Below are 27,788 nucleotides of genomic sequence, written 5' to 3'. Positions count from 1 at the left end.
GACAGAAAGAGAGAGAGACAGAGCCGCCGACCAGAGGGGGCGCTCTGGGATTCCGACCTTCCAGGTCGCCTCTTTCTCCGGCCGCGCCTGCGCAATGCACCGCCCACAACGCGCAGCCGCAGTGTGCCGCTAGCTGGCAGGGCGGAGGAAGCCTAGAGAGGTGACTTCTATACCCTCAGAGCAAAGCCGGAAGAGAAGGGAAGATGGTGCTGGACCTTGATCTGTTTCGCGTTGATAAAGGAGGAGATCCGGAGCTGATCCGGGAAGCCCAAAAGAAGCGCTTCAAGGACCCGGAGCTGGTGGACCAACTGGTGCGGGCGGACCGCGAGTGGCGACGATGTAGGTGAAGGGCCACGCGGGAGACCCAGACCCTCCGTCCGTTCCCCTACCCCTTCCTCAGACTCCCTGACCCCGGCCTCCCCGCTGCCTGTCCTTCCCCCGGCCCTACCCGGGCCAAGTTGGGAAGGGATTCTCCATCCTCGCCTCCTTAGCCAGCTCCCCAGCCCACGTGTACCCGGCCCAGGACCCCTCGGGGCCCCGCCCACAGCTCGCCGGCGGGGGTCGCGGGGAGTCGCGTGGCGCATGCGCTTGGAGAGCAAGCTGTCAGCCTTCCTGCCAAATAAGGAGCCAGGGGGAGGGGGAACCCCAGGGCCCTTCCCTCCTCTGAGCCCCAAGGCTGTCTTAGATTAGAAGCCCCCTCTTCCCTGCTGCTCGAGGAGATAAAAGACCAAAGCTCCACCACGTGCACGGCTCTTAAGTTTTTACCAAAAGCCTATAAAGCTGATGCAAGGTAACCTTGGAGTCCGAGGCTTCCACCGCCGGTGTGGCTGGGAATGCCTCATCGGCTCTGGATCAGCCACCTTTCCTATAGCAAGGAAGGAATAGGGGTAGGCCTGGAATACCGCGGTGACCCAGGACCTTGCCATTTTAGGGGCGCAAAGTTCTTTCTGCATCAGATGGGATCGTGGGAGAGTTAAGAATGGTCAATCTTAGATATACTTCTGAGGCCCTTTGTTGATATAGAAGAGGGTAGAAGCTTGTTGGAAATGATTATTGGCAAAAATGGGTGTAGAAGTCAAATCCCTGCCGAGTTGCTGATGTCTAAGGAGCACCGGGGCAAGGTAGGGCATCCATCCTCTGCTGTCAACGTGGATCACTATTTGGCAGGATGCTGCTGCAGTTCTTGTGATTCATTTCATCTGATGCAATGCATCGGCAACCAGCTGGGAGCTAGGTTCATTAAGATGATGCTGCACATGCCCTGAAACCAGGGTTCCTCCCTTTAAAGGTTTTGAGAAATTTGTTTTCTTGGGATGGTGAAGACAGTGCTACCAAGAGTTTCTTTATAGCTTGTTTTATGCTGATTCTGTTCAGTAATGGTACTTTAAAGGGGCATATATCACAACTTGCCAGACAGTGATGTCCTGTATACTTTCCTGAAGTTCTGTGTTACATTAGAGTCTTTCTTCCTTCTCTGTTTGCTACTCTTTACTTATAAAAAGAGACAGGACACACCTACGTTATGCTTAGAGAAAATAAAAGCTGGGCCTGACCAAAAGTCACTAGAACCAAGTTCTTGAAATAGCCCTCACCTTTGACCCTGGCCACTGCTTTAGTTTCCCCATATGCAAAATGGAGAGTTAAAAAACAAAGAAAAAACTCAACATTCTCTAGTGAACAGACAGGTGCTTCTTAATAGAGGATGTATTTTCCCCCAAATCTGACATATAAAATGAAATTGTAACGCAAAAGTATTGTTTTTTAGTGTATGTTAATTTATCAGTTTTCTTACAGAGAGATCTCATTTAGGCATACAGCACATATTAGAATTAGAAGTTACATATTTTTTGGTAAAACCTTAGGCCTAGGGAACTCAGTGAGGAATCTCCCTCTACCAGGGAAAATCAGCAGCTGTTGTGCAACTTCTGGCCTTACAGAGCTACCTGTAAATGACTAAGTTTTACATGACCTGTTTTTAACCCAGGTCTTCTTGACTCTGAGGCCAGCTCTCTGCCATGAAGTTCCCCATATCAATGAAGTCACAGATTGTGACACCCGACCCCCTACTCACCTGCTTCTCTCCCCCTCACCTCCCCTGCCAAAAAAAGAGAGAGATGAAGAGAGATGTAGTGCTTTAGAATACTTGTATACTTACTAGTTGTGTGAATGTGAACAGGCCACTTCTCTGGGCCTTATTTTCTTCATCTGTAAAATGGAGATTATACTTACAGAGTTGTTGCAAATTTCAAATAGATGATGTAGAGCCGGTAAAACTCAGCACAGCCCAAACCAGATTAAAATACAATTGGGAAATGTCTAAAAAAAATACATTAAAATATAATACAGTATAGATGATGTTAATTGGTGATTTTCTAAGTTAGTGTGCAGCCCAAACGGATCTGCTTCTATTTGAATTTAACACCACTGGCATAAAGTGCTTTGCAAACCTTAAAATGCAGTTTGTTATTATACAGATTATGCATGTTGTAAGAAGAAATGAGGCCAGCGCATCTCAGAGTGCTTTGAACCCCTTGGATGAGAGACAATTTTAAAAGCAGTTCTTTTTTTAAAAATTTTTTTATTTAGTATTTTATTTTCTCCAGTTACATGTAAAAACAATTTTTAACATTCATTTTTAAAACTTTGAGTTCCACATTCTATCCCTTCCTCCCTCCCCACCTCCAATCCCCATTGAGAAGGCAAGCAGTTCAATATAGGTTATACATATGTTCTATAATAGTCATGTTGTGAAAGAAAACATAGCCTTTATCAGAGCCTATTCCCCCGTTTATTATATTCTCTCCTTTTACCCTGTTCCTCCTCAAAAGTGTTTTTCTTCTAACTGCCCCCCCAATCTGCCCTCCCTTCTGTCACTCCCCCTTTCTCTTATTCCCTTCCCCCCTACTTTCCTGTGGGGTAAAATAAATTTCTATACCCAGTTGGGTATAGAATGTTATTATCTCTTTGAGCCAGTTCTGATGAGAGTAAGGTTCACTCACTCCCCCTCTCCCACCCACCCCCGCTTCCCCTCCATTGTAAAAGCTTTTTCTTTACTCTTTTATGTGAGATAATTTACCCCATTCTACCTTTCGCTTTCTCTTTCTCCCAGTATATTCCTCTCTCACCCTTTAACTTTGTTTTTTAGATACCATCCCTTCCTATTCAACTCACATCTGTAAAAGCAATTCTTTTTAATACACCTCTTGATCTTCTGGAACAGCTAGGTGGCACACTTCAAATCCAGCCTCAGACGCTTACTAGCAGTGTGACCTTAGGCAAGGCACTTTAACCTTGTTTGTCTCAGTTTCTTCATCTGTACAATGAGTTGGAGAAGGAAATGGCAAATGACTGCAGTGTCTTTGCCAAGAAAACCCCAAATGGGGTCACGAAGAGTCGGATACAACTGGAACAACTGAACAACAGAAAATTGGTCTTCTGTTTTTTGAGACAACAATAAGCAATACCAATTTAAAGAGCATATCATATACTTGTAATAGTTTACATATTTAAGATTTACAAACATTCCTGTGAAACGGGTCAGTGTTAAGTATTATTCCCCTTTTACACATGAGGAAGCTGAAACACATAAAGATTGGCTCAGGGTCAAGCAGCTGGTAATTGCCATAGGTTGGACTCTGACCAGGAAGGGGTTGGCCTAGATCAGGGGTGGGGAACCTGCAGCTTAGATGATTCCCAAGGTACTCTGCAGCCCTGCATCCTGTGATGATAGTAGCAACTCACATTTATATCCTAGCCTGCTACTGTTTACAACATGGTTTCCTCACAACAGTGTAATCTTTAGAAAGGAAGATAAATTGAGAGTATGAAGGATGGTTTAGAGGAGAGACTGTTGAAGTGATCTACATGTTGGTAATGAGGACTTGCCCTGGGATGTGGCAGTAGAAGAAAGGCATGGATTATGAGAGCTCTAAGGAGGTTAGCACAGGACTTGGTAAACTGGTGGGATGAAAAGTAAGGAAGAGACATCAAAGAGAGATCCCTACAGTGTTTTACTTATTTTGGGAGAGGGATGTGGAATTTGACTTCACTGTTCTAGGGAACTCCTTATGAGGAAACCCCTTCTCCCAATGCAAATTAGTACCCCCTCTGCAACAGCCTTAGAGAGTTTGGAGCACTGTGGGATTAAGCCACTTTGCCCAGTTAGTCAGTATGTGTCTGAGCAGGATTTGAATCCAAGTTTTCTACCCATTATACCATACTGCCTCTCAGTCCCTGTGGTGTGTTTTTTTCCACTTTTTACTTTTTTTGAGACAGTGAGGTTAAATGACTTAACTCAGAGTCACATAGCTAGTAAGTGTCTGAAGCCGGATTTGAGCTCAGGTCCTCTTAACTCTTGGGCTGGTACTCTATCCACTGTGCCAGCTAGCTCCCCTTAATCCCTGTGGTTTTGACCCCACTCCCAAATCCCCTGATTTCTCATTATAGCCAAACATATTTGGAACATGGGCCTTCTGGTTTGCTGCCAGAAACAGAAATTCCATTCTCCCCCGGAAAGTATGACTTTTCTCATAGATGACATTTTTTCAGATACACAGTTCATCTTTAATCATTTTTTTTTTCTGCTTTGGACTAAAACAAAAGGTTTTCAAGATCAGAATTGTGACTGAGAAGGGAATTTCCTTTATGAAGTCTGCTCATCCCTTCAGCTTGATTTAATCCTGAATCCTTCGTTCCTAGGCAGATTTCGGGCAGACAACTTAAACAAGCTGAAGAACTTATGCAGCAAGACGATTGGAGAGAAAATGAAGGTAAGGAAGCTATGAAATGATAAAGGCAGGAAGGAGATGGTTGGCACAGGTACTGGATTTAGTCCGATAGACCATCTCATTAATGCCACGAGACCAATATGTCAGGTGTCTGCCTCATTTCACATTTATGACTAAGTCTATGGGATGTTGAGTTTCTCACTTCTCACATGTATAGAAATTATACAGATTTACAGCTAGGAGCAATCACTAGACAGGTGCTTGGAGAATCTGTGATTTAGTCAATAAAAGATATTCCTTTCACTAACATAGATGGCAAACCCTCCATGCTTTTCATCATAGAGGATCCTCTAGATATTTTGGAGATCTTCCTTTTATTCTCTTTACTTTCTCAAGTATAATCTTGCCAGAACTATACCCAAATCATTAGCTATATCTTTGTCTTGTTCTTAAAGGTTATGCTGGGATGTAGATTCCTCTCTAACTTTTTCCACACATAACAGTCACAGTACCTGGCATACAACAACCTTTATTAAATGTTTATTGATAGAGAAAAGGTCCCTTCTGGTGCATTTTAGGTTCATTTCCTCTTATTCTTTCTTTGGTTTTACACCAGCCATTTCCAGATAATGCCTTCCCTCAAATGAACCCTCCCTTGTAACAAAGAAAAGCAATTAAGCAAGGCCAATGAATACATTGATAGAGTGTGTAACATTCCATACCCACAGTCACTAGCATCTCTACCAGATGGGAAGACATGCTTCCTTGTTTCTTGTCCCAAGGTTGGTTATTACAATTACTTTGTTTATTATAAAGCAATAATCATTAAAACTATTTTGCATTGGTTAAAAAATAGAAGAGTAGATGAGTGAACTGGACTGAAAAAGTGAGTCATAAATTACTGAACTCAGTAACACAACATTTGATAAACCCAACAACACATACTACTTGGGGAAGAACATTCTATTTGATAAGAACTGCTAGAAAATCTGGGAGGCGATTTGGCAGAAATTAGGTTTAGACCAGCATCTTTTTACCACATTCTCAAAAGAGATGCATTACCTGAATATAAAACATCATGCCATAAAAAAAAGAGATTAGATGCTAACCTTTGTAGCTATGATTGAGAGAATTATTTTTGTCCATAAATTTTGTATTGAAACTCTTTGTTTTTACATTATCTACATTTCCTAATGATCTGTCCTAGCCATTGCTTATTACAAAAAATGTTTTTTAAAAATACAGCAAAACTAATCACCCCATGGAAAAAGTCTGATGTTCTATATAATATTCTGCACCCGTAATACTTCACCACTGCAAAGATGGTAGGGAGGTACCTTCTCATCTCTGAGTGGGGAGGAGGCCTAGTTTAGTCATTGTGATTTGACAGCATTAATTTTTTATTGTTTTGTTGTTATTGTTCTTTGCGTTTATGTTCCATTATCCCAAGAGAACACCATGTACAATGGCTTTAACAATGTAAAGAACAAGAAAATGGAACTGAATGCTGCATAATTATAGTGACCAAGCTTAACCCAAGAAGAGTTGAGAAAATGGGCTTCCTTCCCTTTGTTTCAGATGTGGAAAACTATGGGTGTGGAGCATGCCATATATTGTCAGCCACAGGTGGTGGTGATTCGTTTTGCTGGAGTTTTTTTTTTCCTCTTTTAATCTTTGTTATAAGGCATGACCTGCTGGATAGGAAAGGAGGATTGATATATTCAAAGACAAATGTGATACAAAAACGAAAAAACCAACAAAAATAAGAACACGTAAAAAGTGCTCAGTTTTGTTCTTTCCATTTTCATTATTGTAATCACTGTTGCATTGTCTTCCTACCAACCTGCATCTGGAAAAGCTTCCCAAAGTTCCTGGTTTTCTCATACTTGTAGTTCCTTAGGGGCAGTAGTATTCTATCACATCCCACAGTCTGTTTCGCTTTTCTATTTCCCTTTGTTCTTCCATCGGCAAAAGGATCCCTCTTCTAAGAATCTTTCATATACTTGAAAAAAACTGTAGTTCAGCCTCTTTTTAGGTAAAGTAATTCTAATACTGCTTGTCTTGTTTGTGACCTGGGCAACTTATTGAACTCCTCAATTTCTTCATTTTTCAGAGAGTTGAACTTGATGGCCTCTTGTTCATTTGTTGATTTTATGAATTTTACATCCATTTTAAAATTCTTTTAATCATTTTTCTATGCTTTTAGATCATTCAAAAATCTCTATGTCCTCTTCATTGTGATTGGCTTTCAGTTCAGTCATTAAACATTTATTAATTGCCTACTGTGTTCCAGACATTGTGCTAAGTGCTACAGATAGAAAATGAAGCAAAAGATAGTCCCTTCTCTTAATAAAGTCATGGGGGAGACAAAATGCAAACAAATATGCGCAAACCAATTATATACAGAATAAATAGGAAATAACAGAGGGAAGGCACTAGAAGTAAGACAGGTTGGAAAAGGCTTCAGGTAAAGGTTGAGATTTTAGTTTGGGATTTGAAGGAAGTCAAGAGGCAGAGATATAGAGATTTTTGAATGATCTAAGCACATTGGGCGGGGGGGGGGGGGGAGAAGGGCAACCAGAGAAAATTCCTGGAGCTGAGAAATGGAGTATCTTGTTTATGGAACAGCCAGGAATGCGGTGTCATTAGATTGAAGAGTATATGTTGGGAATAAGGTGTAAGAAGCCTGGGAAGAGGGGCAGCTAGATGGCACAGTGGATAGAGCACCAGCCCTGGATTTAGGAGGACCTGAGTTCAAATTCGGCCTCAGACACGTAACACTAGCTGTGTGACCCTGGGCAAGTCACTTAACCCTATTGCCTAGCCAAAAACAAAAAAGCCTGGGAAGGTATGAGAGAACTAGGTGATGAAGAGCTTTGAATGCCAAATAGCATTTTGCATTTGATCCTGGAGGTGGTGATTGGGAGCCACTAGAGTTTATTGAAAAAGGAGGTGACGTGGTCAGATTTGCACTTTAGGAAAATCACTTTGGTGGCTAAATGGAGGGTGGATTGGCTAGAGGAGAGGCATGAGGAAGGTAGACCCACCAGCTAACTATTACAGTACTCCAGGGGTGAGGTGATCAGGGTTTGCACCTGACCAGGGCAACACACCAAAGTGGGGGCAGTGTCACAGTATTAGAAGGGGGTATGTGAGATACTGCAAAGGTGAAATTGACAGGCCTTGGCAAAAGCTTGGATGGGGGTATGGAGAGTGAGAGATAGTGAGGAGTCCAGGAAGGCCTAGGTTGTGAGCCTGAGGGCCTTTGTCATAATAGAAAAGGTAGGAAAGCAGGAGGGCTTAAGGGGAAAGGTAATGAGTTTAGGTCCCATAGACAGACGTAGATCTAAACAAGATGCAGTACAATGACCAGTGAGGACTCTGCTGGAAAGTTTTGTTTTAAAGTTTCAATGCATTACTCTTCTACTGGTAGCAGTCAGTATTACTTTTTAGTAAGACTATGTTGCACATTTGGCTAGTGGCCTGACATGACCCTTAGATATCTATAGTCATGGAAATTGCTTTCTCTGGGAATCTTGACTGTGTTGCCGTGGAACTATTTGCATATTGTTTGCATCCTGGCTAGGGTCCCAGAACTGTATTATTTCCCTTCTTCTTCCCTCCCAGTCCCCCTCCTCCTCTCCCCTCATGCCCTCTCTGGATATACACAAACATTGCCAGTCATTCTCCATTGCAAGGAAATGAAAGTGTGTGTTCCCATTTTGATAAAACAGTCTTACGCTTGACTTGATTGCCAGTTCCATAGTACGGCAGGACAGTTTTCTAGACTCCTTTGTAAGCTGGCTCCTATTCAAAAAATTCTTCAGTGACGGGGCACCAAAAGTGCCCTACTGGATGTCCTTCCTATCATTGAGTTTCCTCTATAGGCAACATCCATTTGTGAGTTGATATTTAGGCGGTTTGGTTTTCTTCCCTAGATACATTCAACTCAGCAAACATTAAGTCCCTTATAGAGGTGGCTATGTGGGCACAATGGATAGAGCACTAGATCTGGAATCAGGGAGACCTGAGTTCAAATCCAGCATCAGACACTTACCAGTTGTGTGACCCTGAACAAGTCACTTAACCTCTGTCTGCTGCAGTTTACTCAACTGTAAATTCGAGATTGTAACAGCGTCTACCTCACAGGAATGTGAGGATCAAGTGAGATGATATTGGTAAAAAGCACTTAGCCAGGTACATAAGCACTACATAAATGTTTCCTCCTTCCTTCCTTCTGTCTGTGTCACTGGAGACACAGAGACAAAAGTGGGACAACCTCTGCCTCCAAGGAATTTACATTCTACTGGATACTCTCCTTGCTCCCTTGAAGGCTCGTTCAGAATTTGTTCTGCCCTTTTATCGAGGTCATATTGGATGACCATCCTTTCCTTTTAAGGAACTGAACATCTCACCCAATTTTTATATGTAGAATATGATGAAAGGGGTAGTGAAAGAATAGTGTCTGCTTTCTACCAGTTATTTCTGTTTATAAGAGCAAGTCATATGTAGGGGGCAATAGAACTTAGAACCAAAAGCCTCTGGAGATCATTGAGTCCATTTCACCCATTTTAGAGATGAAAATTCAGGCTCTCAGAAGGGAGGTCACTTGCCCAAGGTTCTCTAAGTAGTCCACAGCAGAACCCAGATTCCAATCCAGTGCTCTGTTCAAGTCACCATAGCGCTCTGCTGGGCCTAAAGAGAGTGATTTGGCCAGTTATCTTGACACATCCCGTGTCACCAGAGCTTTGTGTTCTAAACTTGCTCTACAGTGTTCAGTGTCAACTATGACTTAACTTTCCCCAAAGGTGTTATCTTCTTTGGCTTCCTTGGCCTTCCAAACTTCTTAGCCCTTGTTGGAGAGGAACTTGTAACTCCCAGTTTTCACCAAATGAATTTCTCAGTTTGTTGAGTTTCTTTTCCTATCTCCTTTATCAGAGGCAGTATAATGTAATAAAGGGGGGGCGGGGCGCTGTGGAAGTGGGCAAGACCTAGCAGTAAGTTCTTCATCCGACACTAGTTGTGGAGCCATAGGCAAGTCATTTAGCCTATCAGGGCTCCGGGCAATTCTCCATGACTGTAAGCTGCAAATAAATTGCCAGTCAGCATCACTAGAGAGCATTTCCAAAGTGAGAGTTCCTCAGATGTATGAAATCACAGGTGCAGGCCAAAAATAATTCCTAGGTTCCCCCATGCTATTTGTCTTCCAGTAAACGCTGGAGATGTGGGAAAATTGGAACATTAATGCATTGTTGGTGGAGTTGTGAAATGATTCAACCATTTTGGCGAGCAATTTGGAACTATGCCCAATGTGCATACCCTTTGACCCAGTAATAGCACTTATAGGTCTATATCCCAAAGAGATCATACAAATGGGAAAAGGACTCATGTGTGCAAAAATATTTATAGCAGCTCTTTTTGTGGTGGCAAAGAATTGGAAATTGAGAGGATGCTTACAAATTGGGGAATGGCTGAATAAGTTGTGGTATATGAATGTAATGGAATGCTATTGTACTATAAGAAATGATGAACAGGCAGACTTCAGAAAAACCTGGAAAGACTTGTATGATCTGATGCTGAGTGAAGTGAGCAGAACCAAGAGAATGTTGTACACAATAACAGCCACTCTGTGCGATGACTAATATTGATAAACTTAACCCTTCCCAGCAATACAAGGATCTAAGACATCTCCAGAGGCCTCATAATGGAAAATGCTGTCTGCATCCAAAGAAAGAACTATGGAGTTTGGTGGTTCCTCCTATTGGTTCTAATTCTTACTTACAACCTTATTAATTTGAAAATATGTTTAATAGGAATGTATATGTATAGCCTATATCAGATTGCACACCTTCTTGAGGAGGGAGGGGGGAGAAAAATTTAAAACTCAAAGCTTGTGGAAGTGATGGTTGATAAACCAAAATAAATTAATTTCAAAAAAATTGAAAAAATGATGTGGGGTGGGGTTTGTGGGTTGTTTTTTTGTTTTGTTTTGTTTTGTTTTTTAATAGCCTTACTTAGGCAAGGAGTATTCACTTGAAAGGTACTTGGGCAAGAGTTGTTGTTTTTTTGGTGATGAGTGGAGTTGAGATAAGAAAACTCTTTAAGACCCAAAACATTTGCAATTGATTGGCAACTTTGGGCATAATGAATTATAAGATTATAGCAAAGAGCCTGATTTCCCAATCCTGCTGTTTACTGATGGGTTGTTTAAATTTGGACAAAGCCAAATTCTCCCAGTTTTGTTTGTTTTTTAAATGAGTTATGTCTTTTTTATACCCCATCCATATCTTATCCTGTGCTATTCTTTTTCTGTATTTGTATTCCATATCTTTCCCTTAATCCTCCTTAGAGAATCAAACCAATACACTAAACCAAAACAATATACATAATACAAACTTCTTCTGGTTATTTGAATGTTTAATGGTGACCATGCCCTTACTCTCAAGTATCTGGGCTGCTTCCTTTTCTGAAGTATGCATATCCTTTATGTGGTCTTTTTAAAAAAATGTTTTATTGTTTTTTGTAAACATCAGTGTCACTTCCTAATGACTGCCATCCTCACTCCCAAAAGAACCTCTCTTCTTTTTTTCTCTACTTAATAACATTTTATTTTTTCCCTTTTTTTATTTTCCAGTGAGGCAGTTGGGGTTCAGTGACTTGCCAAGGGTCACACAGCTAGTAAGTGTCAAGTGTTTAAGGCTGGATTTGAACTCAGACCCTCCTGACTCTAGGGCTAGTGCTTTATCCATTGCTCCACCTAGCTGCCCCTCATTTTATTTTTTCTAACAATTTCATGTAAAGATACTTTTCAATATTTACTTCTGTAAGATTTTGAGTTCCAAATTTTTTACTCCCTCCTTTTCTCTCCCCCCCCAAGACAGCAAGCAATCTGATATAGGCTATACATGTACAATCATATTAAACATATTTCCACATTAGTCATGTTGTGAAAGAAGAATCCGAACAAAAGGGAAAAACCACAAGAAAGGAAAAAGAGAGAGAAGGTGCTTTGATGTGCATTCAGACTCCATAGTTCTTTCTCTGGATGTGGATAACATTTTCCATCATGAGTCTTTTGGAATTATTTTAGATCATTGTACTGCTGGGAAGAGCTAAGTCGATCCAAGTTGATCATTGCACAATGTTGCTGTCACTGTGTACGATGAAGAACCCTTCTTCTAACAGACTGCAGTGAAGCAAAACAAATCAACACGCTGGGCACGTTGGAAAGTGTGTGCGTCATGTTGCACAGATAGTCTCATTCCTCATGTCTCTGTTAGTACTCTGAAGTCACACTTGGTCACGGCATTCATTTGAGTTCTGTTCTCCTTCAGTGTTCTCTTCTCTGACCTTATTGTGATGATCATGTAAATTGTTCGCCTGGCTGTACTCACTTCACTCTGCATCTTTTCATCCAAGAGTTCCCAAGATTCTCAGAATTCTTCATATTTGTCATTTCTTATAGCACATTAATATTCCCTTATATTTAAATGCCACCATTTGTTCAACTCTTCCCCAGTTGGCAGGCACTTCCCTGCCATCTCTTTGCTACCACAAAAAGGGCTGCTATCGATATTTTTGTCACTCTGGGACCTTTCCCTCTGTCTGTAACCTACTTGAGGTTTGATGATTTCTTATAAGCTACTTCTCCATGTTTTTCCACATTCCAAGAACACTGAAAAAATAATTGAAGTTATTAGAATTTTTTTAACTTCAAAATTATTTTACATAAAATCAGGTGTACATTTATAGAACTATGTTAGAGTAGTCCTCTGTGTTTATAGTGTTGGATTTCTTTCTCTCTGCAGAAAAAAGAGCCTGTGGGGGATAATGAATCCTTACCGGAAAGTGTGTTGAACCTTGATGACCTGACTGCAGACATGTTAGCGGTATGGTAGACTTTCTCTTTTTCTGTCACAGCATGGCTGGATTGGGTTTTCTGTCCTTTTTTTCCTGTGACCTTATTCTGAAATTACAGATATATATATTCAGCTCTACTGTCCTTACTTCCTTCAACTCTTTTGAACTTGTACAGTTTGCAAAATAAAAGGCTAAACATAGAGCACTCCTTTGCTGTCCACTATATTCCAAAGACTTCACTGGACTTTAGTGATGGAGGCAGATGAAAAACAGATGTGGAGAGGGGAAATGTAAAGTAGAAATTGAGAAGGGGGGTGGTGGTGCTGGACCAATGTTTAGGTTTAAGTAATTTCATTTTTGCCCTCTTTATTTCCCAAATACAATCCAGTATTTTGAATTTGAATCAACAAGTATATTTACTGGCTACCTACTAGCATTGTACAATATGCTATGGGAGAAACAAAGGAAGAATCAGCACCTACACGAGAAGCTTTCCTAGGAAAACAATAGATACAAAACAATTAGGGAACAATAAAAGATAATGCCTACTGTATTACTTAATTAGAACACTCAGGAAGATCTTAGAGAGAATTCTTGTGAGGTAACTCAAAATGTGCTCTCCCACCAGAACTTCTCAGATGGACAGAAGTGCACCTGTGCTTTAGGCATTCCAAGGGAAAACATGAACATGGTTATAAGGATGTTTTTCATGTCTAATCCCTTTGTGAAATAATCCTCAATACTTTGCAAGCCCAAGTTGTTGTTGTTGTTGTTATTGTTTAATGGCACACTGATACATTGTCTTTTGATGAATTCACATAATGGGGAGGTAGGTCACTCGAGTCTGTTAGAGTAACCTGGACCGGCCTGGGTTTCTTGATGTGTAGAGCCTGAAAGTGACACAGATTAAAAAAGTCCGACTCCTCATTGATGAAGCCATCATCAAATGTGATGCTGAGAGGATACAATTGGAAGCAGAGCGATTTGAAAGTCTCCGAGAAATTGGGAACCTCCTCCATCCCTCTGTGCCCATCAGTAATGACGAGGTAAGGGGCAGTCACCCTAACAGGAAAGCATCTTACATTGCTGTCTCTGTTCATTGGGGAAGAGCTGCGAAACACTGGCACTCTCTGAATAACAGGCCCTGGGTCACAGGCAGGCTCTTTGTGTCTTCCTTCTGCCCACCAGTTGGGAATTGAAGCAGTCAGAGCCCTGCCTGATTAGGAAGTAGCAGAGGCAGTAGGTAGGAAGAGATGCTGGCACAGAAATCTCTTCTAAATAGGGCTGCTCTTCCACACTGCTTGTTGCCCAGGGGAGCCGTGGGTTTGGTGGGAGGGGTCTGCTAAATCAACCAAACCCCCTCACCCACACCCAACTGAGAAGAGGCAGGTTGAAGGGAAATCTGCATGATAAAAGTTTCCTGTGGAGCTGGAGCTTCCAGAGCACAAAGCAGCTCTGAGCTCAGTCTTTGTTCCATGACACCCCAGCCGTGGCAAGGCCCATCTGTGCCTCTTTCATTCATTCTCTGTTGAGCATTAAACTCTCTGAGTCCTGGTGTGCAAGAGGCTGCAGAGCTGAGACAGGCAGTTGGGGTCAGGGCTCTGAGTCCGCCCTTACTATGGCCTCTGGACCAATGAGAGCCAGGAAAAAAAGATTGCATTCTCACCAGTACTCCAGGCAGTGCTGATTGTCAGGAGAAGGTTACCCTGGTAGAGGCCTTTCTAGAAGGGGCAGAGTCATTTAAAAGGGTAAAAGCAGAAAGAGGACTACAGGTCTCCTGAAAAATCGTGATCTCATTCATCATGTCTCTAGGCTCTTGGACTTTCCAAACTAGCATTTATGGCTTGAATAAAGCTTCCTGCAATGTCTCTTCTCTGCTCTGTTTACAGTGAACAAAGCTCAGTTGTGGGTTAGCTAGGGGCTTTCTTTACAAAGCAGGTCGCTCTTAGAGTAGGAGTTAGACAAAGCTCAGTTGTGAGAGAGCTAGGAGCCTTCTTCACAAAATTGTTTCCTTTTAGTGTAGGCACCAGATAGAAGGTGATTACAGAATGAGGACTCCTTGTTCTCTCTCTTGACTCTGTTTACTCAGGATGCTGACAACAAAGTAGAGAGGATTTGGGGTGATTGTACTGTGAGAAAGAAGTATTCTCACGTGGACCTGGTGGTGATGGTAGACGGCTTTGAAGGTGAAAAAGGAGCAGTAGTGGCTGGGAGCCGAGGCTACTTCCTGAAGGTGAGAGTTGGGAGCCAGTGTCCATGGAAGGACGAATCTATGGAGCAGTCCAGCCTTCTAGAGAGAACCATTTTTGCTGTCTCATCTCTATGAGATATTGCTATCATATTCAAATATTGCCCACTCAGATGGGCGTGAGAGATTTGGGGTGGGGTCCAATGTCACAGCAGTGACATGGTGAAGGTAACAAGGGCATAATACATTCCAGTCTAGGGTCGAGTCCATCTACTCATTGTCTAGCCAGGAAAGCAGTTATTTCTAACAGTGGGACCAGAGAATGCTTTCTAGGCATGAGTGTCTCCTGGAGCTACTTCCAAAGGGGTCCTCTTCTGGAAAACTAAAGGTCATGGCTTCCCCACCAAGCAGCTAGGGAAAGGTCACCACTTTGTCTCATGTCTGCTCTTCAGATGTCCCTTGGGAGTGATGCTTACTCTCAACTGGGTTAATTTATAGGGAGCAGGTTGGGGCTTTGAGTTTTCCTTCAATTGGCTAGTCCCCCAAAAAACTGCCGGGAGAAACTATTCTAGACTTAGTTCTTTTCACTTCTGAAAGGCATCCATGGAAATCCTGACATCTTTCTTTAATTACCCCAAAGAATTTATCATTAGTAATGAGAGTTCCTATTCCCAGCCAGAATTACTGCTAAAAGAACCCAGTGAAAGGGAAATGCGGTGTTGTAAGGAATAAGCTGGAGGAGACCTTGCTCTGAATTCTGTTTTAACAGCATGGTTACCTTTATTTCATTATCTTAATCCACCCACTGCTCCTGGTTGTGCCCTAGTGTTCTTTTTGGTCCCAGAGAGCAGAACCCCAAGTAATGACTGGAAATTACAAGGAGGCACATGTAGATTTGTTGTCAGGAAAAACTTTCTAACAGTTAGAACTGCCCCGGAGTGGAACCGGCTGCCTCCGGGTAGTGAATTCTCTCCTGGGGGATCTTTAAGCTGAGACTTGACCACCACTTTGGGCTGTTTTATAGTTGTGAGATACCTTTCATGTATAGGTCAGACTAGATGACTCCCAGGGTTCCTTCCAGATCTCAAAGTTTGTGCTTTTCCTCTAAGGGGTTTCATTTATTGGCACGTGGGGACAAATAACAATAGAGAACAGCTACCCGGGTTTGTTGCTTACAGTTCAGAAAGTTTCTTGCCTCTTCAGTAATGACTGGGTTTTGTTAGGTCCTGTCACCCAAACTGCTTCTGGTTTAATTCTGGCATGTGGCTTAACTTTTCGAGAATCAATAATTCTTTGTTCCTACAGGGAGTCCTTGTATTCTTGGAGCAGGCCCTTATCCAGCTTGCACTTCGAACCCTTTCCAGCAGGGGCTACACCCCCATCTACACCCCTTTCTTCATGAGAAAAGAGGTGATGCAGGAGGTGGCACAGCTCAGCCAATTCGATGAGGAGCTGTATAAGGTGCGTATCAGAGGACTACGCAGGCGATCTCTGTGCATAAGGAAGGTAAACCTGGCTGCAGGAGAAGGGAGAGACTAAAGGGCAGGAGATCTTTCAAGGGGCCATCAAAGTCGTCCAGCAGGGTAGGAAGAGAAGGAGAAGAGATTACAGCTCTTGGTAAATGATTGCAGTTCATTATCCATTCTCAGTCTCCTTTGTTTAGCGTACTTTGGAGGAAGAATCCCTGGAGCTCCAGCCCAGAGGGTCGCCTTTTGAATGAGAGGCCCTTCCCTTGTCTCACCTGAGCCATCTTGTATCACGTTTCCAGCTAACCTCAGTTTTCCTTCTCATCCTCTTGGCCAGCAGCAGCAGGAGAGGGGGAAAGGATGGGGGCTTCTTCAGTGTAGTGAAATATAAAGACTGCTGGATTTGGAGTCAGAATGCCTTGGTTCAGTCCCCCCTGCTCTCCCATGCAACCTTGGGCCAGTCCTTTCACCACTCTAAGTCTCATTTTCCTCATCTCTAAAATGAGGAGGTTGGTCTAGAAGATGACTTCTAGTACCGCTTCCAGTTCTAAAAGCTGATCTGTGGACCTCACAGGTGATTGGCAAAGGCAGTGAAAAATCTGATGATAATTCCTATGATGAGAAGTACCTGATTGCCACCTCAGAGCAGCCCATTGCCGCTTTACACCGTGATGAGTGGCTTCGGCCGGAGGACTTGCCCATCAAGTATGCTGGCTTTTCTACCTGCTTCCGCCAGGAGGTGGGCTCCCATGGTCGTGACACCCGAGGCATCTTTCGGGTCCACCAGTTTGAGAAGGTGAGTAGATAGTCAGGGTAAGAAGTAAGCCATGCAGGATGGCTAGAGAAAATAACTAATCTGATAAGTGAGTCGTTTGAGGTCACATTGGACCAAGTCTCACTTTTTACACTGCTGCCTAAAAAGTGCGCCTCTCCTTCTTCTTAGACTAATGGATCCTTAGTCGCGTCCCCCAGCTTTCTGGGGAGAGAAAAAAATCTCAGGAAATGGCTCTTGCTCTGTGTCCATTCTTCCCATTGACCTTGCTAGTTTGGGGATTGCTTTTGTTGGAGAACTCAAAGGAGAAGAGTTCTGGTATTAATAGCGTATTATATCAGGAGAAAGGGCACTAGACTTTCTGTCAATAGCATCCTAAATTTGTCCTGCTTCTGACATTTACTCGTTGTGTAGCCATGGACAAATCACTGCCTCTCAGAGCCTGTTTTCTTCTCTGTAAATGGAGCTAATAATACCTGCAGTGCCCAGCTCACAGGGTTGTTGAGAGGCTCATAGGAGGTTGAGCACCTTAAAGTGTTACCAAAATGCCATCCATCAGTAGTACTGAGGAGCTCTGACTTTTGTGTTCTGTGGGCCCCAGCCTTCTTCACCCCTGATGGCCCCACTGGCACTGGCCAAGAGCAGGAGAATTAAATTCCCTCCCCAGTCCCTACTCCTGATCCCCCAGATCCCTCAGTTGACTCATTCTAACCCTGCATCTTTGCCACCTTTTCCTTGGCTCACTCTCTCTAGATCGAGCAGTTTGTCTATGCATCACCACATGACAACAAATCATGGGAGATGTTTGACGAGATGATCAGCACTGCAGAGGAATTCTACCAGGCCCTGGGCATTCCTTACCACGTTGTGAATATTGTCTCAGGTATGAGGCTAGCAGCGACTGCCCACTGTCTTCTCTTCCTCTTTTCACTATACCCTATAAACATCTTCACCATTTGGGCTGCTTCACGGAGACACAAAACAGCCCTACTAATTGGTTACGTTGATTAAATTATTATAATTGCATTTGCAAACTAAAATTAAAATATAGTGCTCTTCTCACTCTGCTCTGGAGTTAGCATATAAATTTGACTGCCTTGGGAAAAGGGACATTTGGTGAGTTTCAGAAGCCTCCTTTCCATCCTACATCTCCCAGATAGAAGAGAATTCTGTGCTGTAGTTGATGGGAGTGAGTTAAATGGAAAGTGGCTTCAGTCCAGCTTCATAGAGAGAGAAATGAAAGGAAATAGAAAATCCCTGAGTCTGGTTTCTCCTCCTCTGTCATGAATTTTCGGGGTTTTTCTTTGTAGGCTCTTTGAACCATGCTGCCAGTAAGAAGCTAGACCTGGAGGCCTGGTTCCCTGGCTCAGGAGCTTTCCGTGAATTAGTATCCTGCTCCAATTGCACAGACTATCAGGCCCGTCGGCTCCGTGTCCGCTATGGACAGAAGAAGATGATGGATAAGGTAGGAGGCCTTTGGACAGTCAGGAAGAAGTAGGTTGTGGGGTGAGAATTAAGAATATAGTTCAGCCTTAAAACTGCTGAGGGAGGCTAAAGTTTTCTGTTCAGTCAAAGCAGCACAGTGATAGGGGTTGGATTCTAAGCCTAATTTTGGCCCTTCTGTACGAAGTGTTACTAGCTTTGCTCTCCTTGGCTTGAGTGAAGGATGAAATAACTACTTCCTTGCACAGAACTTGTTGGAGATAGTTATTGGGTCTCAGAGAGAACAGCTGGCAGTTGGGCTTTGAATGACACTGCAGGGACACCCTTCTTCCCAGGCGGAATTTGTCCATATGCTCAATGCTACAATGTGTGCCACTACCCGGACCATCTGCGCCATTCTAGAAAACTACCAGACAGAGAAGGGTATCATTGTGCCTGAGAAGTTAAAGGAATTCATGCCACCAGGTGAGATTCTTTCCTCTGTTCTTCTGTTCTCTCTACTCAATTCACCCATACTTTTTTGCTACCCTCCTTATAGCTGATCCCAGCTGGTCAGGACACACCTGCCCTGCTTTTTCCCTCCATACCCCGTTCCCTTCATTTCCTCCTTCCAGCCTCTCAGTATACTCAAGAGTTTTGTTGTTTCATGTATATCTCAAAGACCTTGTCCTCTGAGCCTCTCAAAGAACATTATCGAGGGAATGAAGAAAGCAAGAGGGAAATACAAATATAGCTAAAACCCTAGTTCAAAGGAGAGGGTAGAGAGATTATAGAATCTTCTTCCCTCAGAGGGTCTCCATTGACTCAGTTCTTCTGTGGGCTCACCACCTCTTACTCCCTAGCCACTAGAAACCACTTGGTTTTGTTCTTTTCCCTTCTAAGCTCTTCAAGAATTGATCCCCTTTGTGAAACCCGCCCCAATTGACCAGGAGCCATCCAAGAAACAAAAGAAACAGCATGAAGGTGGCAAAAAGAAAATGACAGCAGGAGATGCAGCCCTGGAAGGTCGGCTGCAGAACATGGAGGTCACTGATGCCTGAACTTAGCCTCCTTATCCCCCATTCTTTCATCTCTGCTAGCCTGGAACCCCAGGACCCTGCCCAGGGACAGCAGAACTGAGCATCCATCCATTGCCCCACCCCATTCTGGCTCTGAAGCTAAAAGAGAACCAGTCTGTTCTTCCAATGCTCCTGCCTCTGCCTGGACATAGGATTTTATCTCTGATAACTGATAAGATGTTTAATAAAGAATCTGTGGAGGGTCCAGTGCTTACTCAGTCATCCTCACTCTACGCTAGTGCTATATCTGACACTTCTCACTGCGATTCCATCCTATGCCTGCCTTTCTGCATCATTTGTCACTGGGTTTTCTGTTTCACAAAAATAACTGCCCTTTGGCCTAGGGTGGGGGTGTCTCCCACCACTCTGGAGCACCAACCGTGGGAATATCTAGCCAGGCCCCGGAGATCTAAAGTAGGGGGAGGGGGACTAGTGGGAGCGTTTAGAAAAGGCACAGAGAGAAAAGTAAAACTTTAGGGAACACAGATTTACTGGCCTGGAACATAGTATTGTTTTAATGATGAGTGCTATTACGAAGTCAGTGAGAAAGGAACTACATACAGTCAATGATTAATTTGTAAAGCTTCGCAAGCCCCTTTGCTGCTGTAGCAGGGGTGGTACAGGAGTACTTCATTAATTCAGATCAACTGAATTAATACATTAAGACCTCTTACATGTAAGGTGCTACAGAGAGCTGGGGGGACAGAAGCAGAAGTGAAATCTACTGCCTTCAGTTCTACTAAGGGGAGGGTGGCAGTTCTGATACAACATGTATGCACAGAAGCAGATGCAGTCAATCAATAATCATTTATTAAGATCTGCTCTGTTCATGCTAAGTGCTGGGAAAGTGGTTTGGACTAGGGATAGGGAAGAAGAGAATATTGACAGGGTAATCTGAAAAGTCCTTGTATAGAAAGTGGCCTTGCAGGCCACATCAGCTAAGCCTTGAAGGGAGCTAGGAATCCCAAAGGGCGGATATGAGGAAGGAAGATCCTTGTTTGGGCAGGGGACATGTTGTTCAAAGACCAAGAGGTGGGAATCAAACTCGTGTTTGGGGAACAGAAAGACCCATTTAAGTATGAAGGATGGTAAGGTGAAATATGTCTGAAAAGATAGGCATGGAGCAGATTTTGAAGAGTTTTGAATGCCAAAGATGGGCTGGTCACATGGCAAGAACGAAGGATGAAAGCTCAGCCAGAGTGCTGTACTAATAGCCTCAAAATGGTGGGAGAAATTAAGGAAGGCCCCAGCTTTCAGGAGAACGTGAACAAGAGTCACCTAAGATGGACAGCTGTGGTTGGGGTTGGAGCTGTGTCATTAGAAGGAGCTCCCTAGTGAGCTCATAATGAGATCATAGATCCATGAGAGTATTGAGTATCTGGGGGCCAAAACAGTCAGATCCGTGCTTTAGGAATAGCAGATATGTGAAGGACAGATTGGAGAGAAGAGAGACTAGAAGCAGGGGAAGCAATTAGGAGGCTGTTGGAATTGTCTAGGTTGGAGGTAATGAAAACCTGAAGCAGGGTGGCAGTCCTGTAAGTGGTGAGAATAAGGATATAGAAATGTTACAGAAGCCGATTGAACAAGACAGCAGCTCATTGGATATGGTGGATGAGGGGAAGGGCGAAGTCAAGTCAGTGCCAGGCACTGTGCTAAGCATGAAAATACAAAAAAAAAAGTCCCTGTCCTCAAGGAACTTACATTCTACAGGAGAAGACAACACATAAGGAAGCTGAAAAATAGGAGGTAAGGGAAGAGAAAATGTCCACAAGGGGGCATGGTGGAGAAAGAAGTCCAAAGAGTCATGAATGGCCCCTGTAGAGGAAGGAAAGAGTTGACCTGGGTCTGGGCTCTTTCTTGAAATGGAGGTTTCAGGAAGAACTGACCAATCAGAGGAAGGGACTGAAGAGGCAGCACAATCTTCCAGGGTAAGAAGGCTGCTGGATCTTGATGACAAAGATATTATCTTCCAGGTTGAGAAGGCTGCCAGGGCGTGATGGAGAAAGAGGTCCAGAGAGTCAGGAATAAAGCTGGGAGAGGAATGAAGGGGAGTAGAGGATAACTTGGAGCTTGCAAACTTGGGAAACTTGGATGGTGATGGCTTTGACAAAAATGGGGAAGAAGGAAAACCAATGGCTTAGTTTGTGGATGGAATGGATGAGTTCCATCTGGAGTTGGCATGAGTTTGAAGTGTCTGTTGGACATCTAGTGATGTCCAGCACATAGTGATGAGAGATTGGGAGGGGTATTAGGGCTGGGGACGAGAGCTTTAGAGTCAGCATAGAGGATGATAATGGAGCCTAACAAGGTCGCTGAGAGAAAAGAGAGCCCTGGAGTGTACCATGATTGATGATCCAGCAAAGGATATATTCAAGTAGGAGTGAAGGCAGGTAAAAGAACTAAGAACAGCACCAGGAAAACCATGAAGAAAGGGTAACCAGGAGGAGATAGTTAACCATTTCAAACAGCTACAGTGAGGTCAAAAACGATGAGAGGTGAGGAAAGACAATTGTATTCAGTTCACTGGCAATCTTGGAAAGAGCAGTTTGAAATGAGTGGTGAGGTTGGAAGCCAGATTGAAAGGGCTTGAAGAGTGAATGGGAACGGAGGTCAGGAGGCAATGAATGGAGGCAGCTCCTAGCCAAGTGTGGCTGTGAAAGAGGGCAGAGTGTTGGCTTGGAAGGTGTCTCCTTTCCAGGTGTGGGGAGCTCCAGCTGACCACTGCAGTTCAAAAGCACAGGATGGGGAGGAGAGATTCTCACTCCTTTTTGTGGAGTTTCCGGCAGTAATTTGACACAATCCAGCTCCTCCTGGTTCACCGTGACATTCAGAGTCTATATTTACCCAATGCCTTTCATCCTAGGATCTATCTACAGACACTTTTCTTTAATAACACCTTATGAAGTCTTCTGACAACCCTAAATGCCAACCGTTTATTATTTGTTTTATCCTTATGACATTCCCAAGGAGGTAGGAAAAATGATACCTATTGCAGCCAGGGGAAAACTGAAGCATAAGAAAAGTAAGAGAGAATAATAGTGTATGATCCATGGCATTGTAAGGTATGCGCTGAGCTTTATACACATTGTCTCATTTCATCTTCACAACCCTGTGAGGTAGGTTACTGCAGATGACTACACTGAGGCTCAGAGAAGGGTCACACAGCCACGAAGTGGCAGAAGCTGACCCCGAATCCAGCACTAATTGCCGCCCCCATTCCTTCTCCAACGCGCCACACACACTTCCCTTACACCGTGTTGCCAGTGCCGGGCTCCTAGGTTGTCCTCTAGGTTTTGTGCCGTATGGCTGGGCCCACTGGTCTCTTTGGGGGGCTGTGACCTGTGGACTTGCCCCTTCACCTTCTCTCCACTCTCTTTCTCAAGGATAGCAGCCCAGACCTCCCTGAGTTGGGTAGGAGAGAGCCCAGGGATCTTACCCATGCCTGCCTCTCGGCCAGAGGTTTGATCCTATTAATCATGCTGCTAGAAACCCTGGTCAAACTTGGGGCACATGAAAGGGCGACTGAGACACACATCGGTCGCCTTGATTGGCTGGTGCTGACATGGGGGACCCAGGCCTTTTGAGGCGGGTTGAGTGTGCGCTGCCTTTGCTGGCGCTGATTGGCCCCTGTCACCCCCGCTCTGGGATAGATAACAAAGCCTGCAGCCTGACAAAGGAAGGCAAGCGGCGCCCATTTGTAATTCAAAAGGCCTTGGAATTCACATTCCTGCAGCCACTCCTCTGGACCCAAAGAAAGAGCAGCTTAACGGCTTTGATTTAAGGCCGGAGCAAGGCTCTCACTCTTCTCTAGGAGGCTGGATGCCGCTTTGCCCCACTGGCTCAGCCTCCTATTCATGCATGCCTTTGAGCATCTCTGCCGTCTCCCTTCCTGCTGCAGCCAATCATCGGTGCCACTGGGCCCGCTGAGATGTATTGGTTCATTTAGCAGAGCCCTCCAGAAGGCTTTTCATTCAGCCTCTGCACCCGCTTCTTTCTTTGGCCACCTTCCTGCCACCAGGAGGCACTTCTGAGAGCCATGTGGGAGGGGAAGGGAGGAGAAGGTAGTGGGTAGTGGCTGGAGCACTTAGCTCTCAGCCCCTTCAGGGCTGGGCCCTGCTGCTAGCTCCCCTGCAGAGGGAAGGCCAGCCCTCCAATTTCTCACCCAACTAGTTCTCAGGAGCTGGCTGCCTTGGAAGCCCGGGCTCAACTTATCAGCTGCTGCTTTGTGCCAGGAGGGCCTGGCCCCTCCTGTGTTGTGCTACTTAGCAAGCAGGGCTCTGGGACAAACTGCCCCCACCCCTCTCTAGAGCCTCTTGCCTAGGATGAGGAAGAGAGGGCAAAAGCCAGGCTGCAGGCAAATGGTGGGGTCTGAGAGGAAGCCTCCCAGCTAGGGAGAACCCAAGCCTGCGAAATCCTCTGGTGGTAGCGAGGGCACTTTTACTCCCTTTTCTCAAGCTGATGGAGAAGAGAACCAGAGAATCGTAGGTTTAGAGTTGGAGGAGACCTTAGACACCCTTGAATCCAACTCTATCATTTTACAGTTGTGGAAATGGAGTTGCCCCAGTCAGCGCTAATATGTAACAGCCTTAGGAGGTGAACTGAAGATGGGGTTTCTCCTCTTCCCCAACCCCTAGGAATGGATCACAATGGGCTGGCTCAGGAAGGCAGGGAAGCTGTGGGGAGACTGCCCTGGTCCTAAAAGTAGGCAGAATTAAGATGAGGAGCTCTTGGGAATGGCCCCAGATCGCTGGTATGGAGGCTTCGCCCTGGCAGCTCCCTCATCGGCCCCCAGCTCATTCTCTCATGCCTGGCACACCATCAACCTCCCCATCACCAGGGGTTGGCCGACTTGGCACAGCAAGTCCCACAGGCCCAGTGGGGTGAATCATGGAGCACTGGGCCCCACACCAGCCCTAATTCCCACACCTTGGAAGTCAGACTCCAAGATTCAAGTTTGGGTGCTGAGGAAAGCAGGGAAGGAATGAAAGGGCAGGGGCCCAGGCTCCTTCCTTCTCTCTCTAGGGGGGTAGGCAGACAAGCTAGGCTCCCAAAGAGAGATGCTTTGTCTTCCCAGCAGCAACCTCAAGGATTGAGTAAAGAGGGAACCTTAAGTCTACTGGGGAGACAAGAAGTAAATAGAAAGGTGGTGCAACCCCACTTGACTTCTGGAAACTGAGCCCCAGGATTGGAGACTTCCCCACTCCCTGGAGTCCCTTTTGCTTCCCCTTCCTGGAGGCTTTTCCTGTCTCCCATGGGCCCTGGGAATGTTTCACTTGCCCCCATCACCTCCCACTGAGGCCTGGGGGAGCCCTGGCTGAATTCCCAGGATGAGTCTGACAGGCAGAGCTGGGCTGGGCCCCAGAGAAATGTGCAGCTTGTTGGGGCCTGCTTGAGAGATGAGGCGTCTGGTCTGCCCCCCAAGCCACCCCTGCTTCTGGGATCCCCCAGTGGTACACCTGGGCCCCAGCCCCACCTCGTCCCACACAAAGGCAGAGGCCCCCCACAACCCCCTCTTCAAGCAGATCCTCAGGAGACTGGTGTCACCTAGGCTGTTATTGCCCTTTTAAGAGCCTTCCTACTCTCACTTTGGGGGTGGGGGTAGCACTTGCTGCAGGCTGGCTCTTGTTGCAGAAACACTGAGAGGTCCAATTAGAAAGTATGGGACCAGGGGCTCCCAGCCTCTCAATTTCCAGCATCCTTGCACTTAGGTCCTGAATCGACTCATCACTTGAGAAGTGGGGTCCCCTGAGGTAAGGCTCAGAAGACCTTTGTTTCAGGGAATGACTGTCTTCAAGACTAGAAGTCCCTATCTGGAGTATTCTGATTGCTTATTTTATAAGCCAGGAGGGTTGAGGAAGACCTCTGTATACAACTGTACCAGGTAAGGAAGGAATAGCTTCTTCCCCCCTCTCCTCCCTATCCGAACCTGCTCTCAGAAAAGATGTGACAAAAAAAAAACTGCACTGTTATAAATGACTGATACGGATAAATATGCTTCCTCGCCAATGGCAGTTTTAGCATTTCAACACAAAGGAATGAAGATAAAAAACTGAGGAATTTTAAACATCAACTTCACCACTATGCTATGGAAAATTATATTTCAAGGGTTAGCAGCTGTCTGGGGGCAGCTATTTAAAATTATAATAACAGTAATAGCTGACACTTATATAAGTGCTTTTAAGGTTTGCAAAGCACTTTAAACATATCTCATTTGGTCCTTACAACAGCCATGTGAAGTAGGTGCTGTGATTTCCCTCATTTTATAAATGAGGAATTATGAGGAAATTAAGGTTGCTCAACATGTTTAAAAAGGTGTTAGCGGAAAGGGTTAAAAAAGAAGCAACACTCATAGAATCATAGATTTAGAAGGATTTAGAAGGAAACTTCCATTGAAACCTCCCTCATATTTTACAGATGAGGAAACTGAGGCATAGAACGGCTCAGTGCCTTGCCTAGGATCCCACAAAAGGGTCTGAGCAGGGATTCAAACCCTATTCTTCCTGACACTAATTCCAGTGCCCTATTCATCATGCCACTGTTCCTTCTCATACCATCTCCTGCAGCCCAGGATGATGATGATTAGTGGTGATGTAGGTATCCTTTGGCAATTAAGACTGTAATAGACTGAGACAAGAAGACCTGAGTTTGAATTCTGCCTCTTAATACATCAGCTTTGTGACCATGGGCAAGTCACATAACCCATCTGAGCCTCCATTCTTAATCTATAAACTGAAGCTAATGATCCTTGGAATACCTCCCTCGCAGGGCTATTGGGAAGATAAACAAAGCCCCGTATATAAACCCCTTTGTAAGCCTGAAAGCACCTCTTGGTTGGCTGGCCTGGTCTGGGCCTGTGATTTTATCTGTGGAATAACTTCCAGTGTGGAAACAACCCCCACTAATGTAAATGAGCAGTGATGTATCTATGTCATTTAGAGTTTTAGAGAAATGTGTGGGGACCCTAGGCCTTGTGACCCGTGGTCACAAGGCTGGTATGTGTCAGAGGAAATACTCAAACTCAGATCTTCCTGATCCTAAAGCTAGACTTCTAGCTACCATATCATGCTACCTCTGTATTGTTACTGTTGTTATCATTATTCTTATTAGTGTAAATTGCCAGGTGTAGATTTTTATGCTCTTAATCCTTGCTGCTAGGAACTCTGAGGCTGATAGAATTCTTGAACTTGGGAAATCACAGCTGCAATAGAATTGTAGCCATTGGGTATCAGAACTGAGTCCCTTACTAATATAGTGAGTCCCCTCTAAAGTGCTGGTTCTGGAGTCAAGAAGACCCGAGTTCAAATCTGATCTCAGACTCTTACTCTGTGGCCCTGAGCAAGTCACTTAACCTTTGTTTGCCTCAGTTTCCTCATTTGTAAAATGGAGATCATATTAGCACCTACTTCTCAGGGTTTTCGTGAGGATGAAATGAGGTAATATTTGTAAAGCACCTGGCGCATAGCAGGCACTATAAAAATGCTTATTCCCTTCTCTCCCTTCCCTCCTCACAGAGGGGGTAGGAGAGGCCCAGCAGACTGACTAAGGAGGATCCAATTGACCTAGGTCAGGGAAATGGAGCAGATCAAAGTTTCTGTGCTGATCAGTATTGTTAATGGGCCCACAAGTTGTGGTCATGCTTCCAGTCTGGGCAATATGGGGCAGAGAGAGAGAAACAGAGAAAGAGAGGAGACAGAGAAAAAGAAACAGAGGCACGGAGAAACAGAGAGATAGAGAGAGACAGAGGAAGAAAGGCAACAAAGTCCAATGTGAGAGGTGCCCTGAAAGAGGTATATAAATACACAGGGGTTTATAGTAGGGAGGGTTCACACCTAGTTGAGGGCATTGTCAGGAAAAGGTTAATGGAGGGACTATTCATTTGATTTGGGCTAAGAAGAATTTTGATAGGTGAAGAATGGGGCAGGGAATCATAGTAAGTCAAGGCAACAACCTAAGCCGAGACACAGAATTGGAAAAGGGAAGAAGATGGAAAGTGGCAAATGGCTAGAGAACCATAGAATTCCAGCATTGGAAGTGCCCTCATGGGTCATCCAGTCCGACTTTACCTAAAGCATGAATCATTTAAAGAATATCCCTAATGAGAGATCACCAAGCCTCTACTTGAGCAGGGTCAGAAATAGGGAACTCACTGCCTCAAGATGACAACCATTCCATAGTTGAACAGCTCTAATTGATAGAAAGTTCTTCAGGTTCAGCTGAAATTTGACTTCTTTGCAACTTCTACCCATAAGTTCTAGCTCTGTCCACTGGCTCCAA

The 27,788-nt window shown here is 44.4% G+C and overlaps 1 protein-coding gene across 1 annotated transcript; it reads left to right on the top strand.

Annotated features, from left to right (window-relative positions):
• Positions 1–115: 115 nt before the first annotated feature.
• Positions 116–19,721, top strand: SARS1 (seryl-tRNA synthetase 1). Its single transcript, XM_021000631.2, has 11 exons — positions 116–339; positions 4,699–4,769; positions 12,536–12,616; positions 13,475–13,633; positions 14,677–14,820; positions 16,081–16,236; positions 16,816–17,037; positions 17,767–17,896; positions 18,324–18,478; positions 18,792–18,921; positions 19,339–19,721. The coding sequence occupies exons 1-11, from the start codon at positions 204–206 to the stop codon at positions 19,494–19,496; spliced, it is 1,542 nt and encodes a 513-aa protein (XP_020856290.1). The 5' UTR covers positions 116–203; the 3' UTR covers positions 19,497–19,721.
• Positions 19,722–27,788: the final 8,067 nt, after the last annotated feature.

The sequence above is a fragment of the Phascolarctos cinereus genome, unplaced genomic scaffold (genome assembly GCF_003287225.1).
Source record: "Phascolarctos cinereus isolate Bilbo 61053 unplaced genomic scaffold, phaCin_HiC Scaffold_5;HRSCAF=322, whole genome shotgun sequence".
In the NCBI taxonomy this organism is placed as follows: domain Eukaryota; kingdom Metazoa; phylum Chordata; class Mammalia; order Diprotodontia; family Phascolarctidae; genus Phascolarctos; species Phascolarctos cinereus.
Note: the sequence above shows the minus strand (reverse complement) of the source record. Positions and strands in the feature narration are given on the sequence as shown.

Coding starts and splice junctions, on each gene's coding strand:
- SARS1 (XM_021000631.2), top strand. CDS start 204: ATGGTGCTGGACCTTGATCTGTTTCGCGTTGATAAAGGAGGAGATCCG. Junction 4,770..12,535: donor CGATTGGAGAGAAAATGAAG/GTAAGGAAGCTA, acceptor TTCTCTCTGCAG/AAAAAAGAGCCTGTGGGGGA. Junction 14,821..16,080: donor GCCGAGGCTACTTCCTGAAG/GTGAGAGTTGGG, acceptor TTGTTCCTACAG/GGAGTCCTTGTATTCTTGGA.